Source organism: Natrix helvetica (genome assembly GCF_964273705.1).
Source record: "Natrix helvetica genome assembly, chromosome: 1".
In the NCBI taxonomy this organism is placed as follows: Eukaryota; Metazoa; Chordata; class Lepidosauria; order Squamata; family Natricidae; genus Natrix; species Natrix helvetica.
In genome coordinates, this window is record NC_138548.1 from 113793740 (window position 1) to 113815970 (window position 22231).

A 22231-nucleotide genomic window follows, 5' to 3' on the forward strand; every position below is an offset into this window, starting at 1 on the left:
TATCTTTTCCCATGTAAGATTGAGATTGTCTTGGCAACGTTTCGGTGAGGTCTCTTACATCAAAGGCACCACAGATAAAATCAGCAAAATTCTCCACAAACACAATATCAAGACAGCCTTCAACACTGACCAAAAATACCCAACATCTTAAGAAACCCCAAAGACAAGATCCAGCTAGAAAACCAAGGAGTCTACGAAATACCATGCAAAATCTGCCCTGCAACATACGTAGGACAAAGGAACAGGAGAATAAATGCACGCATTGCAGAACACAAGAACACAGTAAGAAAAAAAGAAAAAAAATTCCTCCCTTTTCCAGCACCTTAAAGCTACAGGACATGAAATTAATTTTGAAGGAACCAAATTAATCTCCAAAACTGAACTCTTCAAAAAGACAATAATTATGGAAGCTATCGAAATAGAGAAACACCCCCATAACATGAATAAATGTGACGATACCTCCCACCTACCAGACATCTGGAAACAAGCCCTAGTCAACAAACGAGCCCCACCCACCACCCAGGCTGTTACAGCACGAAATAATGGACACACAGCCAGCACCAATCAACCAATCATGATACAGCCACACAGCCAATCAATCCACTTATTGAAACAACGCCAGCACTCCACACCCACCCACCAAGATTTATAGAAAGACGGTAGCTCCGAACACGCTTTAAGCTCAAAACTCAGTGTGAAGATGGCGAGTGAGACCTCGCCGAAACGTTGCAAAAAAAATGTTTTTTTAAGTCCTTGGCGGCTTAAAACGGAGGGATTAATCACGTACAATGTGAAAGATAGCTTCTGAGAGCCAGTTTGGGCTAGTGGCTGAGGCACCATGCTAGAAACCAAGAGACTGTGAGTTTTAGCCCAACCTTGGGCATTAAAGCCGGCTGGATGAGTTTGGGTCGGTCACTAGTTAGATATTTCTTTGATACAATAATCAAAGCCAAAAGGAAAATCTCTAGCTATGGTAAGATAGCTATGATAAAGCTATGCTACTTCTGCTATTCTAAAACACCCATGCATCAGCTCGTACTGCTTGTCTGATTAATTTCTTACATATTGTGGATTGGAGTACTCAGTTAAAGGATATCAGGGAAAACAGATTTTTTTTCTATAGATTGTTTTAAATTTAATTTTTTTACACGTGTAAAAAGAGTAGAAATAATTTTTTTCTTGAAATTTTTTCCAGAATTTTTTTTTCTGGAAGAGGGATGCCCTAACTTGACATTTAAATTCAGACCAGCCCAGCAGACATGTCATTCATTCATTCAGTATACTTTTTTTTGTTGAAATTGGCCAATGTTTTTCCAATGGGATTACAACAGTCCTATTCAGGGTATACAGTTGGTCTGAGAAAATGGAACAAATTGCAGTTCTGTTACTTTGACCAAAATTTCAAATTGGGCAGCTACCTACTTCATATGCAGTATAAAGTCCAGAATAGGAATGTGCAAAGTGTTTTGATTTTGTGCCATTCTCAAGTGGAAATGTCCCATTCTGAATTCAAAACAGTTGTTCTGAGTACAGAGCAGCTGTTTTATATCTACAGTTGACGTTTTTGGCCAGTTCAGCAGCGTTTGCAGCCTGATGTCATGTTTCTAACTCAAGAATTAAATGACCAAAATAACCTGTTTGAAATGTGAAACAAGCAGGGTATTTTTCCCCATATTCAAATGTTTTGCACATTAGTATAGACAATCATTTGTAAGATTTTAAAAACTAGAGGTAAACTCAAAATCCAGTGTTCAACTTCTTTGTAACTATCACAGTGCTGCAATTGCATAGTTTATCTCATGTATGGCATATTTCAAGTCGGTGCCCTTCAGGTTAAATGACTTTTAGAATTTCTAGCCGATACAGAAAGCATTTTGACATCAGTTCCTACCAATATATGATAATTGGTCATGAATGAAAATAGGGCTGGGTCTTGTCCATATACTAAGCAAAAATATGCAGGAGGCTTTCCATATAGAATAACCACAATGTTAAGTTATAAGAGACAGCCCCCAGTTTGAACAGTGCTGGTAGATAGTTTTAATATGCAAGAGAGGACACATATTCAAAATCTCAAATTTCCCATTTTTGGTTGAAATCATGCAAATTGTGCGACAAATGAAGCATAGATACAGTAAAGCAAAGCATTAAAATTTCCATTCATATTTTACATAAGGATACATTTTAAAATTAATATTAATTTTCAACCAACTTGCCATTTCATTTATAGTACGTACAGACAATTCAGCAATACTAATGAAAGCATCTTTGGTTAGGCATATCTTCAGACATAAGTATATATACTCAATTTGATATGCGTCAAATACTTCCAAATAAATCAAGACAGAAACTAGTCTCTCTACAGCAGTTTTCCGGGGCGTGTGATGCAATGAGGATTGTGCTTGCTCCATTAATGTGATATAGGAGAGTCTTGCAACTACATCTGCCATAGCGTGTGTTTCGCGGTCGTCCTCCAATAGCAGAGAGGAAAGTGATTGCTCCAAGTAGGAGGTGATTCAGTCTTCCAAGCTTCCTATTGGCTACCGCAGAAAAGTCACTGATGGAATTATTTATACTCCAATACCTTCAGACAGAGAAAAATCAAACATGCCAAGACGGGTTGTGGATTTAAAGGATCCAAAGCCCTTCTGTTCTGACATGTCATTGGAAAATAAGAGCCAGAGAAATGTATTTCACTTCAATTAAGAGAAAAGATGTTTACAGAGTTGTAAAAAGTCAAATGAAAGACAGGATAATGTCACTTCTCCTACCATATACATAGGTAATACACTGTGTGGGAAAAGTAATTTTGTTGCTTTGATTTCTTCCTCTCTCATGGAATTGTTCCTTAATGGTGATAATCATGTAGTTTTGTGAATTAAAATCTACAGCTATTAATGTACATTTAAAAGTGAGAACATAGCCATTTATTTCTTAATTTATTGTTTAATCTTCCTATTAGGCATTCTAAATATCTATATTACTTTGTTTGACTTTACCATATTATTAATATTCCATACGATAAGCGGATAGTTAATTTTGCCTGCTCTATATCTGGTGTATAAGTAAGTGCACCAGCTGTTGCTTATATATTTGTCAGCTTCACATATATATTTTTTTCTGATTTTAAAGTATGATTTAAATTATCTCTGCACGCTACCTTTAAAATACTTAATGTGAGCAAATTTTATTTAGCAATATCTCCACAAAAGTATTTTGTTTCACCTTTGTTAAGAACATTGTCTATATAGTTTTATGTACAGATAAACCATTCCGGCTAATGTATAAATAGTAGTAGTAGATAGAGGAACATTAAGCAACAAAGTATGCTTTCACAAATTTCTCCAGACATGCAGAATAATACACATTTTTTTTGAATGACATATACCAGACAAAGTCCATGTTTAACAATTTCAAGATTTAAATATTTTCAGATTCAAAATATATGTAAATGAAATTTTAGCAGCTAACATATTATATACTGATTTGCAGTTTGAACGGAGTTGTGTTCACCTACACTGACTACAGCAATTTTCATAAGTCTGCAGTCCCACTTAAATTGCATACTTTGATTTTGGGTAAATAGCTTCCCACTGGGGATGTAAGCAGCCAATTACATAATTTAGGCAGAAAAAGAAAAGCATCTGAGAATCACGACTGGTTGTGGATTTTGGTTTATGCCTAATTAAGCAAAGCGGAGCTTTACTTTACAAAAGATAAGAGACATAGTGGCACCTGTAACTTAGTGTGATGAACCTATTAAAAATTTAGCCACCAAATATAAGTTTTCACCAACATGTTCTGGATTTTAAAAATTATAAGAGAGTAATGGTGTCGAGCGCATAAGGTGCCATGTTCTAATTTCATATTTCACTTTCTTCCTGTCCATATGGCTCATAAATTTAGCTTTTATGAAAGTTTATATTCATTAGAGCAGTTCATGGAATCAAAATAAATTGTCTCATGAACCGTACATTGGGTGTCCTTCTCCAGATTAAAGCAGATTGCATAGTTTGAATGCATTTGGAATATTGAGAATCCCATCAGATTGGAATTATATGTTGGGTTCTTCCTTGTATTTTGATTAATCATTATTAATTGGGTGATACTGAAGCTTCTTATGAATCAAGTAGTGCCCAAACAAAGAGCTAATTTTGTCCTACCCCTAGGATAAAAAGGATAAGTAAGAAAAACATCCTAAAGCCAGGCCAATCAGCAAAAGTGAATTTATTTGTTTGCCTTTCATTTTAGTCCATCTTTATTTTGGAGATTTTTGCCGTGTGTTACTGAGAATAGCCCTTCATTCTAAAGCTTGGTCTGTATACAGTTTAGTGATAATGGACTAAAACAAAAAAACACACTGATTTCTAAATTGTATTTCTTTGGATTACTCCCTTGGAAGAGTATTTGGGAGACTTCTTCAATTTCTCCCTGGAGTGGAGAGATCTACCTTGAATATTCTTTGCCAACCTCTGTAAAAATGTTAAAATTTGCTTGTTAACACCTGAAGTTTAATGTTGGGGGAAACGGAAGCAGGGAATATCCTGAAAACATATAGTCTCTTGGGGGCGCCTGACATGCCCTAAACCTAATCTTAATCTACACCAATTTTGCAGACGGTGGAGAACAACTTCTTCCTCTTGACTTAAAAGAGAATAGGCACAAAAGAAAACAGGAAAAGAAAAAGTCTGGGGGGGGGGGGGAACCAAATGAAATGCTGTTTTCTCTTCCATCTTGCTGCATCTGTATTTGCAGAGCTGCCAGAGAGTCCACTATCGGAGCAGTCGGAGGGCTCTTCCCATGAGGCTTTGGTTCTAAACACATGAATAAATATGTACAGTCTTGGACTGTAGAACTCCAGGTGTCTCCTTATACTAATAAATAAGAAATAGACATTTTTATATACAGGGCTATGGGCCAGGTCAGTTATGCACTCTTTTATATGCCTTAACAGTCCTTTTCACAAGACAATTGGAATGCTGTGACTATTTGGATTTGCTGTTGAAATTATCAGGGATGCCTCACGTGATCACTTCAGGATCAGAACAGAGGTAAGTGGGGTCAAGCCTGGGCAAGCGCAAAGCATTCAAGGTGATTCAAGTTGTGTGTGTGTGCGTGCGTGCGCGTGCGCAAAGCCTATAGAAAAGCCTATGCAAAGAAAGGAGAGATGTGTTCTTGCGAGCAAAGAATGCTATCACTTTCAATATAAATGAAGCAGTTAATCATTAAACTACCACTGGATGAACCTGACTTACTACGGTGCAAAGTATTTTCCCCAAGACCTTTTTTGATTGCATGCAATTTTTTTTAAAGCAGTTTGGGTTGGAGAAATAATTCTAGGAAAAAAAGAAGGCAAATGTAAAGATCTTGACTGCTAACGGTAAGCTTTTCTATGTAGCAAAGGGGATGCAGAAGATTTCCCCACTGCATGCTAGATACAGGTTTTACTGAGTTTTGTTCAAAACTAGCAGGAGATTTGGAAGCATGTAGGCTTCAAAGCACATGGATTTGCTGGCTAATAACAAACGGTATTTCCAGCCAGTTCTGGATGCATTGATGGGCCACAGAGAAAACGCACTGCGTAGATTGATTGGGTTGTTTTGCTTCAATCTAACCTTTGCTTAGAGCAGAAATCTGGTCATCCTCATGCTCTGAAATCATAGACGTAACATCATGTATAAAATATAGCAATATAAAAATATAATACTTCATTCTATAACACAGCTTCTTTCCCAATGCATTGTCAAATTACTGAGGGAGTTGAGTGTTCCCTTTGTCAATATTGCTGAAGGAACTGTTGGTCTGAATAGCAATGTACATTGATAGTCTCAACGGTCTCACTTGAAGAGGTACTCTGTTATATTTTTCCTCTTTTCCCTTTTTCCTGCAAGTAAATATATGTGACTACAAGTTGAAATAAACCAAAATAACTTAAATAGAAGAATCAATCCTCTCTTGGCGTCGCTTCATGATTTCCTCAAGTTCTGATTTCTCTCTATTTTCCTGTTAAGAAAAAAAAAAAGATAATGAATTTTATTTTTAAAAAACATTACCTACGTAAGGTAAATCACTTTAATTTAGCATTTTCATGAGTGAGTTCACTGCTATGGTTTCTTCTCTCCGATTTCTCAGAAGTAATTTGAGATGACCTGCAATTGCCTTCTCTTCCATCCATCTCATCATTTTAAACAAAGAATTATTGTTTAATTATCGGTCTGACTTGCCAGAGATTTAAAGCTATGTCCTGAATAGAAATCTCCTTACTTCTCTTCCTGCAAAAATGAAATAAACACTGCAGCCCACCACTGCAAAACTTAGATTCAAGATGAGCATTTGTTCAGAAATATAAACACATATAATATCCCAGTGGATTCTTTGAAGGCGAGCTAAAAAGGTGCAAGCCATATTATTACCTTATTACTTTAAAGTTAGATCTGCAGTTTTATTACAGAAAAAAAAATCTTTTTTAAATTGATTTTACAATATATGTCAAAAACATATGAACTATAAGAAGTGCACATATAGAAAGTTAATGAATGAGATTTAAAATAGACATAAAATGCAAATATCCTTGGAGAGAAAATAAATTATCAGGCTTACCAGACAACTAAATAGCTAGCAGAAATAACTACTGCAACAAATTTAGCAGCCCATCTGGAGGCATTTTGTAATCTATCAGCTAAGATGGGGAAAATCATTTCCCCCTTTGGTTAGGCGTGATTGCAGTTAAGACAGTTGCTATTAATTCAGCAATATGTCATATAAAAGGGAATTGCAAGGGGATATATAAAATTGTTTCTTCTAATGAACTTGGACAAAGTTGTTTTTGCAGAGAAATATTATGTAGTCTTTTTCCTTACAGGAAGGTGGCAATTTTAGGCAGAGTTAAGGGAACTTTTGTGGGTCAGGCAAAGAATATTTGCTAATCTTTTTAGTGTAAGAGGGCAGAAACTGATACAAGCCTGCAATATACATTGTTGCAAAATTGGTTTAATCCTGTAAAACAGGGGTGTCGAACTTGATTTAATTGAGGGTCGCATCAAGGTTGTGTTTGACCTCAGGGGGTTGGGGTAGGCATGGCCAGCTCGATGTCACTTGTGTCAGGGGCGCCTGTGGTGGCCCGAGAGGTCTGCCAGTGAAAGCAGGCTCCCAAGCTCTGTTTTCGGCTGTGACGGCCTCCTGCTGTAAAATGACACTGTTCAATTTCAACTAAGATTCAGTCAAAGTCAATAAAGAGCGGATAGACTGAAATTCCTGCCTTTCATGCGACCATGTAATTATCCTGAAAAATCAGAGAGACTCGGGTACTATCAGAGAAGGGTAAGTTGGTCTAATACTTCCACCATTTTTGTTGATTTTATTTGGTCTCAAATAAATAAATTGTCTCAAATTCTAATCTCAACAGGGAGTAAGATAAAACAATGAGTTACTTGAAGCAAAGCCCTTAGAAATTTGAATTGGATTATTTTACCGTGCATCATATAGTAGGTGGTTAATGATCTTTGTGCTGAAAATTTTAATGGCACTAGACATGCTTATTATCTTTATAATTGGCAAAATGGAGGATGGTATTTGAACACTTTTGGGGTTGGGGGCAGGTTAGCCCTTTTGTGGCCATGGACTTAGGATTTAAATCATAGCATTTCTTCAAGCCTTCTCAGATCCCCTGTGATGATATCGTGTACTCACAGGTTGAGAACCACTGAACTACCTTATTAGCACAGCAATAAAGTCTGCTAGTTTATGTGCAACGCTTAAAAGCATCAGCATCTTCCCAGGATTTTGAGATTGCCCTCAAAGTATTAACAGCCTTAAAAGATTGTGGACTGCACTAGCAATGTCACTACCTATCCTTTAAATTATGGTTATGATCATCAAAAAGTTGCTATTTTAGGAACCTTACCTCTAGAAAACCTCTTTGTACTGTGATTTTGCTAAATACTCGGGCACCTTCTTCTCCGCATACTTTTTTCAATTCTTCTTTGTTCAAGGAGAAAAGCTGTGCTCCTGTCAGTATACCAAGATGGTCCACGGTTCTAAAAAAAACATGTTAAGGGGAAAAAAAGCACCATTTAAAGATGTACAAGACTCCAGACATTCAACACTTTTCATAGGCCAAATAGTTTGTCCTAAATTTATGGAAGATTGTTAATTCTATATCCTTGACATCTGCTCCAAAGGTTTCTAAAAGGATGCCATGATCTCTTCTCTGAGAAGGGTCTGCATTCAGTCTTCATGAAGTATAAGAAATTTGAAAAGTGGACCAGTTTCTTAAAAATAAATCAAATTGAACTAAACTAAAACTAAACTACGGTAATACATTTTTAAAACCTCTTTCAGATTGGGATGTTTTTGCTTCTTTCTCCTGTGCCATTCTGAGCAAGTATAAAAGATCCTTTACTGGCATACATAAGTAGTGGACAAACTATTCAAAGACAAGTTTCATCACTGTGATAGTTACATAAACTTTAATCTAGGAGTGGTTATGGGGATAACAGAACAGCCATCCTGATACGCAAAGGCGGTGTCTCTCCTTTTTAGCTAGAATAGAATTAAGCATAATAAAACTATCCCTTAGTGATCTGTAGTTTTTTACATTATGATTTGCTGTAAATCCTGCACTAATCAGTAGAACATCCTAATGTAAGTAGAGATTATTTTGGCTGTTCTAAATTGAAAGTATATTTATATAACGTCCTTTACAGAAGAAAGTTCCCTTGAAACTGAAGAAGATGGTAACACATATGTCCAGGAGTAACACTGTTTTCTAGAAAAAACTTGATTTGCATCTGCAGATGTCTCTCTACAATTAACATCTTTCTCATGAGGGTAATCTTTAAGCACTGATTGATGTAGATGTGCTAGTCCCTTTGAGGGTAAGTAATATTATACAGAGCACAGAAAAAGAGTAAGAATAAATATGTACCTCAGAAAAAGTCATGAGATTAAAAAAAGAAAACAAAAGATTACACTAACACCCTTCACCATACCTCTCTTTATCATCCAGTCCTTACAAACCCACTACAGGCTTCCTGCACTGCTTTTCATTTTTTAAACATTTCTCAACTCTTTCAGCATCACATCAACTTTCTAAGCCTTCCTCTTCCTCTCAGTTCAATTACTCTTCCTTCATATACTGTATTGGCTTCATAATTTGAACCTAGATTTTACTGTCTAGATCAAATCACCATGTACTTACTTCATGCCAATCATTAATTTTGTATTCTATCCACATTCATTAAACTCCATATACTCTTGAGCCCATAACTTGTTTTAACCCACACACATTCCATCTCACCACATTCAACTTATTTTTATATTTCTTGTGACATAACCAAAGTTCACTGTCATATAAAAAAGCAGAAACATACACTTATGCACAGCTATTGTTACTTCTTTTCGCAAACATTCTTTTTAATAGGACACATACTACCCATCCATTTCCTCATCTTTGAGAAACATTCAACTATGGTAGCTGCCAAACACAACAATTTCATGTTCAATATGGTAATTTTCAGATCTATATCACTGTTGCATCAAGACGTATGTTAAAAGATCTGTGGGTAGCTGTGTGCTGCATTAAGTGTAACTTTTGCCTAGTGTGTACAAATGAAATGTACTTCCTCTGAATTAGAAACAAAGGCAGCCAAGCTGCTCCATGAGAAGAGCAGATCCAAAATCCAGGTCTGCAGTATCATTATTAGCACCAACTACAGTAAAAGGTCAGATCAGCACGTGTGCAAACTTTCCTATTTTCTGGACATAACAAGCTAACAGGCTAAAAGGGGATAAAGTAGAGAAAGGCTTCATTTCTGTACTGTTTCCATCCAAGTACATTCCTGTATCACTTGAAGGCAAGATCTTGCTAATAGCTGAGATTTATTGGGGACTCAATCAGAGTTTCACCATCCCAGGATGATGCTAAGTGTAATCTTGTACCTTGCGGCAAACCATCATGATTTAGGGGATTTCCCCCCTTTTTTTCCTCCCCCCCTCTTGATTTTAAAAAATCTGAGAGGATGCTTGCTCATTGCTATGGCGTTTGACTGACCCTGTCAAACATAAATGCAGACGATATTTAAATTTGGATCTTTTAAATTCAAAAGTTAACAAAGATTTGAGGGACGTATAATATGGATGTTTTTGTGCATTTTCTCCTGTTCCCTATTCTGCAAGAAACCTAATTGTTAAGAAACCTTTTTAAAAAAATCCTGCTATCCCAATGACTTCACATTATCTGAAACAAAAATGAATCTGTTGCACTATAGATGCACTAGACTTACTTTCATTATCCTTAGCAATTATAAGGAAGGGAAGGGAAAACTGCAAGAAATAAATAAAATAAAGTAAAAATCTGGGGAGGCACAGAAACAGGAGAAGAGACGCTTACCCTTTGCTGAATGAATTTGCTTCCAGCCAAACTCTGACTTCCATAGCATTGGATTCAAAGGTTAAGGGCACGTGAATCTGGTGAGTCTTCTCTATTCTAAAATTCCTTTGAGGTTGCTGGATTTTGATATTTGTGATCTTTTTCAGAAGTTCATCATTGACCTCGTCCATGTGATGGATCATTTCTAAAAAAAGAAATCGAGGAAAAAGTATGCAAGTTCAGAAGAGACTTCAGACCTATCGATCTTTTAAAACATTTTTTGTTGCAGAAAGCCTCTTCATCAATTATTTGATTATATTTGAGCTACATATAAAAGCACGTTTAAAGATGTCTGTTTCTAGCTACAGGTAGCCTTCGATTTATAACCATTCGTTCAGTACCTACTCAAAGTTACAATGGCACTGAAAGGACTGTTTTTCACTCTATGATGGTGCAGTGGTTAGAGGGCAGTATTGCAGGCTACTTCTGCTGCCTGCTGGCTGCCTGCAATTTGGCAGTTCAAATCTCACCAGGCTCAAGGTTGACTCAGCCTTCCATCCTTCCGAGGTGGGTAAAATGAGGAGCCAGATTTCTAGGGTCAATATGCTGTAAACTGCTTAGAGGGGGCTGTAAAGCACTGTGAAGCGGTATATAAATCTAAGTGCTATTTTTTTTGCTATTATGACTATTGTAGCATCGCCAGGGTCATTTGATCAAAATTCGGACTGTGGGCAACTTGTATGTATTTATGTCGGTTTCATTGTCTCGGGGGCACATGATCACCTTTTGGGACTTTCTAATCAGCAAAGTCAATGGGGAGCCAGATTCATTTAACAACCATGATATTGACTTAACAACTGCAGTGATTCACTTAAGAACTGTGGCAAGAAAAGTCGTATAAAATGGGTTTCAGATTGCATGGGTACTTACGTCCTTTGGCTTCTGAAGAACTGTGGGCTGCCATTTCACTTCCCCATTTGTCGCCAGCATAGCTGGGAGGTAACTTATGGGAAGGGCTGGAAGATCCAGATGCTCGTGGACTCAAGTCTCGGTATTTCTGATTACTCTACAAAATGTCCAATGATTGTTTTTGTGTTTATTCAACGTAAAATCATATTTCTATTATCCTTATTATTCCTTATTGCTTGATAAGGAAGTATAACCATTTAACTGATGTAAATCCTTGATTACAATCAATTGATTGTAATTGATCAATCACATCAATTAACACTCCAAACTTGATTGCAGAAAATATGACTTCAGTAACAGAGTGGTCAATGCCTGGAATGCACTACCTGACACTGTGGTTTCTTCCCCAAACCCCCAAAACTTTAACCTTAGACTGTCTACTGTTGACCTCACTCCATTCCTAAGAGGTCTTTAAGGGGCATGCATAAGTGCACCAGTGTGCCTACTACCCCTATCCTAATATTCCCTTGTATTCACATTCATTTCATGTATTCATAATCATGTCTATACTTATATCTGTTATCTAATTCATGCTTGATGAAATAAAATAAAATAAATATTGTTTTGTCCAGTTATAAAATTCCTATCATTGTTCTGACTTTTTATTAGAGATAATCTCAACCTTGCTGCTTAGGACATCTGCTTTTACTGGCATTTGGCTGAGATTCTGACATGCTGGAACATTTTAATGGACAATAATATCTATCTATATAGGCAGATATCTCTGTGGACAACAGAACAGAGACTTTGATTCTCTATGGAAATGTATCATTAAAGCCCTCCACAGAAATGAATACTTCTTTCAGTATTTGTGAGATGGGTGGCTATATAAATATGATTCATTTATTTAATGAATTAATAGTCTGCATCATTATTGAACAAAACTCATGATTTTTGTGCCCAGGTTGCATCCTAATTCTTTAGGAAAATTTTATCCTTTAAAACTACTTTTGTAAAGAACATGAAAGTGATTGTTCATACATTCATCAGGAATTGAATCTGATATGTTGGCACATAGCTAACTAATGAAATATAATGTGGTACAATTAGAAGATTGAGTTTAAATCTTCATTCAGACTTGAAGGTCAATTTAGGGTCAATGAGTATTTTTGTCTACCCTACCTCACAGAATTGCTTTGAGGAGAAAGGAAGGAGGAAGATACATATCTTTGCCATTTCCACTGTTGTTTTAATAAAGAAAAAGAATTATTAAAGAAAGAGAATTATAAAGCTGTGTGTGTGATTAAAATATGATTTCTTTATAGTTAAGAAAAATTAATAGAATCATTTAGGGAAGCATATCTATCAAAGTAACCTATGCGATTTTATGTTTAATTTAAAGAATTACGATATCCAATTTAAGAACTAAATCAGACCTGCTCCATTGCTGCAAAATCCTCCGGAGTCACCAGATCTAAAATATTATATGGAACATAACCAGCCTGTCCACTTCGGTTCTTCAGCTTCCACCATTGTTTGTTATCTTCCAACACCTGTGAATAAAAAAAACAATTTATCTGCTAGAAAAGATTACATTCTATGGTTGGTTAAATCATCTCCCTCTGGAATCTTTACTTTACAGGCAGTCCTTGATTTAACAACCATTCATTAGTGACTGTTTGAAGTTGCAATGGCACCGAAAAAAGGTGTTTTAGGATTATGTCCTTACACTTACAACCATTGAGAGGATCCCCACAGTCACAACCTTGACAATCAGCCTGCATTTGTGATGTTTGCAGCATCATGTGATCATCATTTGTGACCTTCCCAGCTGGCTTCTGACAAAGAGAATCAATGGGGAAGGCTGGATTTGCTTAACAACCATATTGTTCACTTAACTGCAGTTATGCATTTAACAACCATAGCATAAAAAAAAAGAGAACGTAAAATCAGGCACAATTCACTGAGCACCCCGCCCTTACTTAGTAATGGGAATTCTGGGTGTAATTCAAAGACTACCTGTATATTCCTTGCACAATTAAACCGATAAGTCACTCTTTACATCAGGGGTGTCCAAACTTGGGAACTTTAAGACTTGTGGACTTCAACTCCCAGAATTCCCCAGCCAGCATGGCTGGCTGGGGAATTCTGGGAGTTGAAGTCCACAAGTCTTAAAGTTCCCAAGTTTGGACACCCCTGCTTTACATTCTTGAGCACATAGTTTAGAGGTGGGTTGTTGCTGGTTTTACTACCAGTTCGCTTCATGTGCGCTTTGCACGCCCTTGCTTGCTTGGCTCGCACGTATGCTAGACATGCGCTGTGTGTGCATGCACAGTTCAATGTTAATTGTTCTTCGGGCATGCGCAGAACAATTTACTGTGCACTGTGCACTCACACGCACTACTAAACAACATGCCAGTAATGACAGCGTTGACCAGGGAACGGGTTTGGTGGCGTGGCCAGCCTGGGTTGCTGCCGGTTTTGCGACCTAGGCCTAAACACCACTACCGGTTTGGCTAAACCGGGAGCAACCCACCTCTGACATAGTTATTTCTATTCTATAAATATACTGGAATGTGTTTTTTTCCTGAGAATATATTATCACTTTCAAATAATTTACAGAAAAACTTTACTAATTAAATAAGTGAATTTCCATCCTATCTGCTTTTTAATTTTCTTTCCCTAATGTCCAGTGCCTCCTGCCCATTCAGCTTTAAGAATGAGCAGTGAACTCAAAATCTTAATAGTAGAATGGGTCAACTCACTTCAGGACAGCTTGCGGCAGGACAATTTTACAATTCTATTTAATTATTTAAAATAAATAAAAAAGATTTTAATTTTTGCCATTCCCATTTCATTCTGTCCCTTCTTCTGCCCCTCCTTTTTCATTAATGATACTATTCCACTATTTGTTTGATATTAGTGCAACTCCTGTTCCACAGTGAGTTGGCTATGACAAGTTGGCCATGGAGAATTGTCATAGACCCTCCCATAGGTGCCTTCTCCATGGGAGAAGGTTAGTGCTGCAGAGTATTAAAGTGCAGCTTTCCTTCTCTCTCCTACTGAAAAAAAAATCTCATATGGAATATTGTGTGTGGAGGATTGGAGGATTGAAGGATCCATTCAACGCTTATGTGATCATGCCCGCCACCCACTTCCCTTTTCCAATTATTTGGAAGGATCTTGGATTCATTCTTTTACCTCAAGAATTTCATCTTTCAGCACTGACAGTTCAGTTGCATTTCGAGCCGTAAAATCATAAAGAATTTTGGCATATCTCTTTGACTGAGCCATACCCTGTGCCTCAAAATTCCTGCAAGAAAGATAATGTATGGGGAAAGCAGGTTAGTCTATTATGGAAAAAAAATGTTGGTAGCATGTTTGTTAGTTAACAAATCTCTGTTATTGTTAGTTGCAAAGTTGTATCTGACCCATAGCTACACATGGACAATGTTCCTCCAGACCTTCCTGTCCTCTACCAACCCCGGGAGTACATTTAAGCTCACGCCTACTGCTTTGGTTACTCCATCCAGCTACCTCATTCTCAAATCTCTAGTTAGAATTTAATTCAAATTTTAACAAAATTGGCTAGTTGAAGATGATGCTAATACCTTCTGATATTTTTTGCAAGAAAGATATAATGGCATTATCACAGGCCTCTATTACTAATCAGAATAACTCATGGCCTAATTTAAAACACCACATTGAATTTAAATGATACAATAGTACATTTTCCCAGCTTTCTTTAGCTCATGTACTACAATTCCTTAAAAAAATTAAACTATACATTATATCAACTAAATAAAGTAATAATAAAGTCTGCCTGTAAAAGTAATTAAAACAATAATTATTCAGAACATACCGTTTCCCCAAAAATAAGTTCTCCCCAGATAATAAGCCCAATTGGACTTTTGAGCGCATGCGCTAAAATAAGCACCCCAAAAAATATTGCAATACAGCAGCAGCCATGAGGTGACCACGCTTGCTGCCTCCTGCACCTCAAAAATAATAAGACCTCCCCGAAAATAAGACCAAGTGCTTATTTGGGGGGGTCAAAAGAAAATAAAAGCCTGTCTTATTTTCATGGAAACACGGTAGTTTTACTTCATATTACAAAATACTTTTCTTAAGGTAAGCAAGCCAGACCTCTAACATCATAACTACAACCTCAATTCTCCCAAAAGTTGGAATGAAATTTGGCAGCATACAAATATGTGAAATAACAGAGTTAACAATTAGAAGACAGCAGCTGGATTCTGTTTTCCTCTTTGTATTACATTGAAATAGATAAAAGAGAAAATATTAGCTTTCATGGATTGACGTTTGAAACCAAGGCAAGGAACATCATCTTACCAGGTGAAAAGGTAATCTTTTTCAGAAGTGGCTCCCAACAAGAGATGCCCAAACAGGAAAAGGAGAATGATATTTAAGCTGATGTAAACAGAATGAGTCACTGGAAAGAACGGTGGAGACTAGGAGATTGCTTTCATTGGATAAGGGACATTGAAATCTGTTCAAAAATACTCTGAATTACTCTGAATCACTCGTGAACCCTACTGTGAAGGACACCGGTCATCATATATTCATTTATACTAACAAGATTATTCTTAATATTTTTCTTCATCCGTAGAAATGTCATTTTAGATATAGTGCTAATCATGGATATTTAAGCCTATTTAAGATTTTTAAGATCGCACATATATTGGGTTTGTTTGTTTGTTTGTTTGTTTGTTTCTTTTCTTTCCTTCCTCCCTTCCTTCCTTCCTTCCTTCCTTCCTTCCTCCCTCCCTCCCTCCCTCCCTCCCTCCCTCCCTCCCTCCCTCATTTCTCTTCCTTTCTATTTTTGTTATTTTCTCTGGTTTCTTTGCTATTTTCTAAAACTTTGTAATCCTTTTTGTCTTCTTTTATGTCTTTAGTTAAAAAGATAAAGGGAAAAAAACTATTGAGGGCAATTATTTCATCCTTGCACAATTACATAGTTAAGCCCCACAATATGCTCACTAAAGCTGGGGTGTACAATCTGAGGTCCCAGGATGGCTGCAATCACTCAAGATGTTAGCCACAGACTTCATAGAGTCCCAACATGATTACCATTGAATGATTTAACACGGCAGAAAGAGAAAAAAACATTCAATACCCCAAGAGTATGGTAATCCCATTAAATGCATTTATATCAAATATTAAGTTGTGTGTACAGTAGTTTTTGCCCTGGCGTCATCCAATTGCAAGAATGCAGCTCCCATCTTGGCCTCTCAAGCTAAAGTTGTGTTATTTCTAAAAAGACAGAACCACCAGAATGATATGACGTCAGCTGCTCACATTTTTTCATCCCAGAAATGAAACAATGAAAGGAAAATACCTATTTACATGTTGAGTAATATGCTGAGCAATGCCATGTGCCCCTTGCTTTTGGTCCGAAGTCTGGACTGACTTCAAGTGGCGATTGGGACACCCATTGGATGATGACAGCTTCCAAGGAGAGGAAGAAGAGGAAGAAACCAGAATATTATTAATTTTGCGCACATCCAAAGAAAGTTCCGCATTTTTATCAATCAAAATCATAATATGAAAGGTGTCCCAAAGGTGCTTTTTCAGAAGGCAACTGGACTTTCTTGTTTTTTCTTTGAAGATGTTTCTCATCCTTCTCATCCAAGAAGCTTCTTCAGCTCCGGCTGAAGGAATGGAGGGATTTATATTATCCTGTCAGAGCTGAAGAAGCTTCTTGGATGAGAAGCAAAAAGAAAAATACAAGGAAGTCTAGTTGCCTCCTGAAAAAGCACCTTTGGGGCAACCACAACCTGGATGACTGAGAATCTCTACAAATATGAAAGGTGATACTTTCGCTAATATCTGTTTCCAGGAGATCATACACAAGTATATAAGAGTATTTGTAAGAGGGGAAAACCTGCCTGGCTGCCAAACTATTATTCCTATTGTATGAATAATCTCATGAAGTGGTATGAAATCCAGTCACAAGTTTGCAACTAGCTGGACCCTCTGAAGTTTCTAACCATGGATTTAGGCTTCAGTATTGATTTAAAAAGGGAGAGGAAGAGGTAGGTTCTAAGAACTACCTATGGACCGAGACAAAATGAAGGAGGAAGAGAGTAGTTTTGGAGTAACTAAAATCTCATTCCCTTCCCCATTCCACACGTTTAAAAAAGCAGTATCTCCCCCTCCCCCCAACTATGTCAAAGATCTGTCTGTCAAAGATCTCCAAGCAGATTGATTTTACATCCCAGTTAGTTCACAGGGGGGCACGGGGACTGAAAGAGTTCTTGTTAATTTCATCTTGGTATCTTGCTTGGGCTGCTATGCTCCTGGAACTATTGCATAGGTCTGCAGAATGAAAACAATGCAAATCAACCCTTCCTTTTAAAGTGGTATGATGAGCAAGGTAACTTGCATTTGGTCATATATAGAAATATATAAATGGTTATTATAAAGAGGGATAGTTATCTTTCCCTTTTATAGGTGGAAGAATAGAATGCTATGTTAGCCGGAGCCCAGCCATTGAGAGGTGAAATATGGCAGGATTTCCACCAGCAGGAAAACAGAGACTCATCAAGTTTCGAGAATTTCACTGCTGGAAACAAAAAGAGGTTTTTTTTTTTCCTGGTTTGTTTAGCGAGTGACAAACAAATCAGCTCAGTTGCTATACACAACAAGGACATGAGAACACAAGGATGCAGATTGATTCTGGAACAGTGCAAATAAATCATATGGGTGAGACTAGGGGGTTCTTAGCTAGATTGCTGCAAATTAGCTAAGTATCAAAAATGTTCAACATGCCTTGACTAATCAATTCACCTACTTTTTTTTTTTAATGAACGATTCATAGATTTGTTTATCTACTTTAACAACACTAGTGTATTTGGCTCACAATTTGAATAAAAAGCTACATGGAAGGGAGGAAAGGAGGGAGGGAGGAAGGAAAGAAGGAAGGAAAGAAAGAAAACGGGAAGGGGATTCACAAAGTACCTCTTCTTGCAAATGGCCAATATCGATTTCCCATGGAACCCCACGAAAGATTTCCAGGGGTGGCTCCCATCCGTTGTGAAACTTTGGAATATATCTTGGGATGTTGGCATCTCTTGGCCATTCAGCTCTTGAAACACATATTAAAAATAAGTTTATTTTCTAGGGAGCAAGAACATACACAGCCTTTTCCCATTTCAGATTACTTGTTCTCAAAGCTGAGCATCTTTTTGGAACACCGGCATTCTGAATGCTTTGCTCACATATAAATGCTATCAATGATCTTACAAAGCTAGAGACAAAACAAACTTTGCTCACAACATGGATAACCATCCCACTTCCTGGCTGTGGTCCACAAGTGCTTTTGGGGTCTCTATGGTCTTAAATTCATGAAGAGAGGCACTAGCGAGGAAGAAATGTTAATGTGTGCTTCATTACTTAGGGCCTCACTTTTTAAATTGGGGAAATTATTGCCTTCAGTCTACATTATTTCTGTTCAGATAGCATTTTAGGGAATTTTGCCTTTTACCAACTTCAGCCAAGGAAGACATGAGACTTCGTGTGAGCACCATGGCAATCTGATGTCCTACTAGAAACAGGACCATATTTGCATGGAGAATCACGGCTGGATGCAGGTGGCAAAAGTTTTGGAGGAAGGAGAGATTGTTGAGATTATCCATATGATTCTGGACAACCACTGTTTGTGAGTAGACCATGGAAACTATTGTTTTGCAGTCATTTTATGAGTTGAATACCTACGAGTCAGGATTCCACCAAAGTCACCCTCATAACAGAACTTTCTATGGACATTAAGCTTAAGTGAGCCTCGTTTCCTAATCACTTTTTGTATGCATGTATATATATTACTGTACTGGAATGATTAAGACCCTTTGGATCAGCAAGATTTAGTTGTATTCATAGGTTGACTCCCTTTCTCTTTAGTGGAAGATAATATAAATTTGATTTTAGTTTTGTTGTAAGCAACCCAAAGTTGCTTGCGAGATTGGTGGCCATATAAATTAGATAAATAAAAATAAATATGTAAACAATTTTCAATTATGCATTAAAAGGGTATTTAGAATAGAGATTTTAGAAAGTTAACAATGGATTAAGGGTCCACAGAATATTTTGAATATTGGAATATTTCTCTGTCAAACTTTGATAAAATAGGTAAACTTGATAAGATGGACACAGCATGTTGTAATGATAGTAGAGAATAAGAACAAGTTGCAACAGATAATTTTGAAATTATTTTGAAGGGGGACCGATGTTAGTTGTGATAAAAAACAAGAAGGATATAGAGAAAGATATGACATACAAATGGTACTGATAAAGAAAACTGACAGATATTCCCTAAAGGAGATATAAAACTTTTGAACCAAGAAATGGACTTTGATAATTTTTTCTTACTACATATACAAAAGAACACTATTAAGGTCTTGTAAGATTCTATTGGCAGGAACAAACAAAAGGATGGATGTTATTTATTGGATATACAAAAGAAATCTGTTAAAGTTCTGAAAGAATTACGGCTCCAACATGAATAAAAAACTAGCTCTGGGACTTTTTGAAGGGCCTAAAAATGAGATTCTTAAAAACTTGGGGAAGTTTTTCAAAATTAGTTTATTCAATCAGAGCTAAAAGAGAAAAATAGTTGTATCTGGTTTCCCTTACTGGACTTTTGTTAACAAAGAACTATTGACAAATGTAGTGAAGAGAAAGTTTGTATTTAGAGATGGTGATAAACTATTAAAATTGCCTTTAGTTGCTGGGATGAAGGGCAAAGTTAATCTTTGTTTTTTCCCCCACACTTTTTTTCTTTTTGCATTTTACTGTTTGTATTTTTCATAGTTTGTATTTGCTGTTGCTTTTATTGTTTTCAATCATAAAATTAGTCTGGAAGGATCCTTTTTTGGGTTCCTTTTCTGCTTTCCTTTATTTACATACCTTGACTTTGTCCAAGTCTCTCCTAAGGACTCCCACAAGGCCATTTCCTTTGGTGTAAGATGCCCTTTCAGAAAATCTGTAGTATCCTTTGCAAGAAGTGGACTGACGACAGTCCTTGCAAATTCAGGGCCTCCACAGGTGCTAACAATCTGGAATACAAACGAGAAATCACAAATGAGAATTTCCAATAATCTTTTATGGCTAAAGTGTTTGGAAGTACAGTATCAATCTATAGGTTTTTTTAGGTGGTTCTCGACTTATGACCACAATTGAGCCCAAAATTTCCATTGCTACGTGAGACAATTGCCAAGTGAATTTTGCCCCATTTGATGACCACATCTGTTAAATGAATCACGGCAGTTGTTAAATTAGTAACACAGTTGTTAAGTGACTCTGGTTTCCCCATTGACTTTGCTTGTCAGAAAGTCGCAAAAGGGGATCATGTTACTTTGGGAAACTGCAACTGTCATAAATAAATGCCAGTAAAATGGTCATAAGTCACTTTTTTCAGTGGCGTTGTAACTTTGAACAGTCACTAAATAAATGGCTGTAAATCAATATGTACTTAAACTTTTGGATTAGGAAAATATCTGGAAATCAAAGCTTAGCCATGAAATCAAACATTCCAGGTTGGTGCCATGCCAAGGTATTGTTTTAAATCGTACTTGGGTGATAAATAGGAGTTAATGTACTTTATGTACTCTAATGCTCACAGCATGTTTACTTTTCTAAAGTCCGTATTTGCAGTACAGACACAACTGAGTGCAAAATGCACTAGGCTATACAAGCGAATGGGTTAGTGCCATCTAGCTCCTCCAGAGAATGTGTTGTGTTAAGAATGTTGCCATTGACGACAATGGTAGAGATTCAGTTGAGGGAGATGCAGTTTTTAAGTAAAATTGTAAGTCAATATATAATAACACATTTCAGGTGCACTTCCAATTTTATCATTTCAAGTATGGCCATTTAATTTTCTGCACACCTCTGTACCAGCCAACAGCCCGAGATCAAAAGTTCCAATTATGGAATGACCAATGTTAGGCTTATCAATGTTTGAAAAAATTAACTGCAAAGAACGTTAAATGCTATTATTCTTGTATAAGGGCTTGATGAAGTGGGTTCATGTGTGTCGGCAAAGAAGAACAGTGGGGAGCAAGTATCCAAAGGTGCATTCTGCCATCAAAACTCAAACCCTATTGCTTATATACTTGGTGCATAATTGAAGGAGGGATTGTATTGTCACATGGTTCTATTGTGGAATCACATCTGTGAGAGTTTATGGAAAGGCTGGAAAGGGTGCATAAAGAGGTAGAGGGGGAGTCAGTTGATAGCTTATCCCATAAATGGCAGCTTAAGCTTAGGTAGGGAGAAATCCGAGCCATTCAAAGCCATTTTTCAGCCATACAAAGGGACTCTACCGTAAAAAAACTCACTATACAGGAGACTGGGAAATTCCATGTACAGTATAGTTATCAAGATTTTGCATTTACCACAGACTACCTTCCTATTACAGGGCTAGACAACCATGCCTTGTTATTTTTTTCCATCATTGCAGTTAGTAATGAATGGCTATGACTGGATTGTGATCCCCCAAAGGTTTTGCAACAATGCATGTTATGGTTTCAGATAGCAATAGCATTTAGGCTTACCGTATTTTTTGGACTATAAGATGCACCATGATTTTGAAGAGGTAAAAAAACGGCATGCAGAGCTTTGGGAGGCTCTTAAGAGTGCTCCTGGGGGCTCGGGGGGGGGGGGAGCAAAACAACCAATTTTTTGCTCTTTTTTGCCCTCCCCAGCCTCAGGAATACAATACAAGCCTCCCAAACCATCTGCATGTCCATTTTGCAAAAGGGGCGGGGTTTCAGTAAGCCAAAAATGTTGTATTCAGTGTATAAGATGCACCCAGATTTTCACCCTCTTTTCAGAGGGAAAAAGATACGTCTTATACTCCAAAAAATACGGTAGGACTTAAGACTTATATACCGTTTCACAGTGCTTACCAGCCCTCTCTAAGCGGTTTACAGA

At 37.1% G+C, this 22231-nt stretch overlaps 1 protein-coding gene across 2 annotated transcripts in view; it reads right to left on the reverse strand.

Moving 5' to 3' along the window:
* Positions 1-2016: 2016 nt before the first annotated feature.
* The window catches only part of EPS8L2 (EPS8 signaling adaptor L2), a 97865-nt gene continuing 77650 nt past the window's right edge, over positions 2017-22231 (reverse strand). For both annotated transcript variants that reach the window (XM_081937072.1, XM_081937073.1), the window contains exons 13-21: positions 20204-20352; positions 18260-18386; positions 16638-16747; positions 14480-14591; positions 12715-12831; positions 11300-11435; positions 10391-10574; positions 7904-8036; positions 2017-6003 (exon numbers count right to left, since the gene is read on the reverse strand). In XM_081937072.1, coding sequence (XP_081793198.1) covers positions 5932-6003; positions 7904-8036; positions 10391-10574; positions 11300-11435; positions 12715-12831; positions 14480-14591; positions 16638-16747; positions 18260-18386; positions 20204-20352 — 1140 coding nt within the window. In that variant the 3' untranslated portion in view covers positions 2017-5931. The remainder of the gene's footprint in view (positions 6004-7903; positions 8037-10390; positions 10575-11299; positions 11436-12714; positions 12832-14479; positions 14592-16637; positions 16748-18259; positions 18387-20203; positions 20353-22231) is intronic.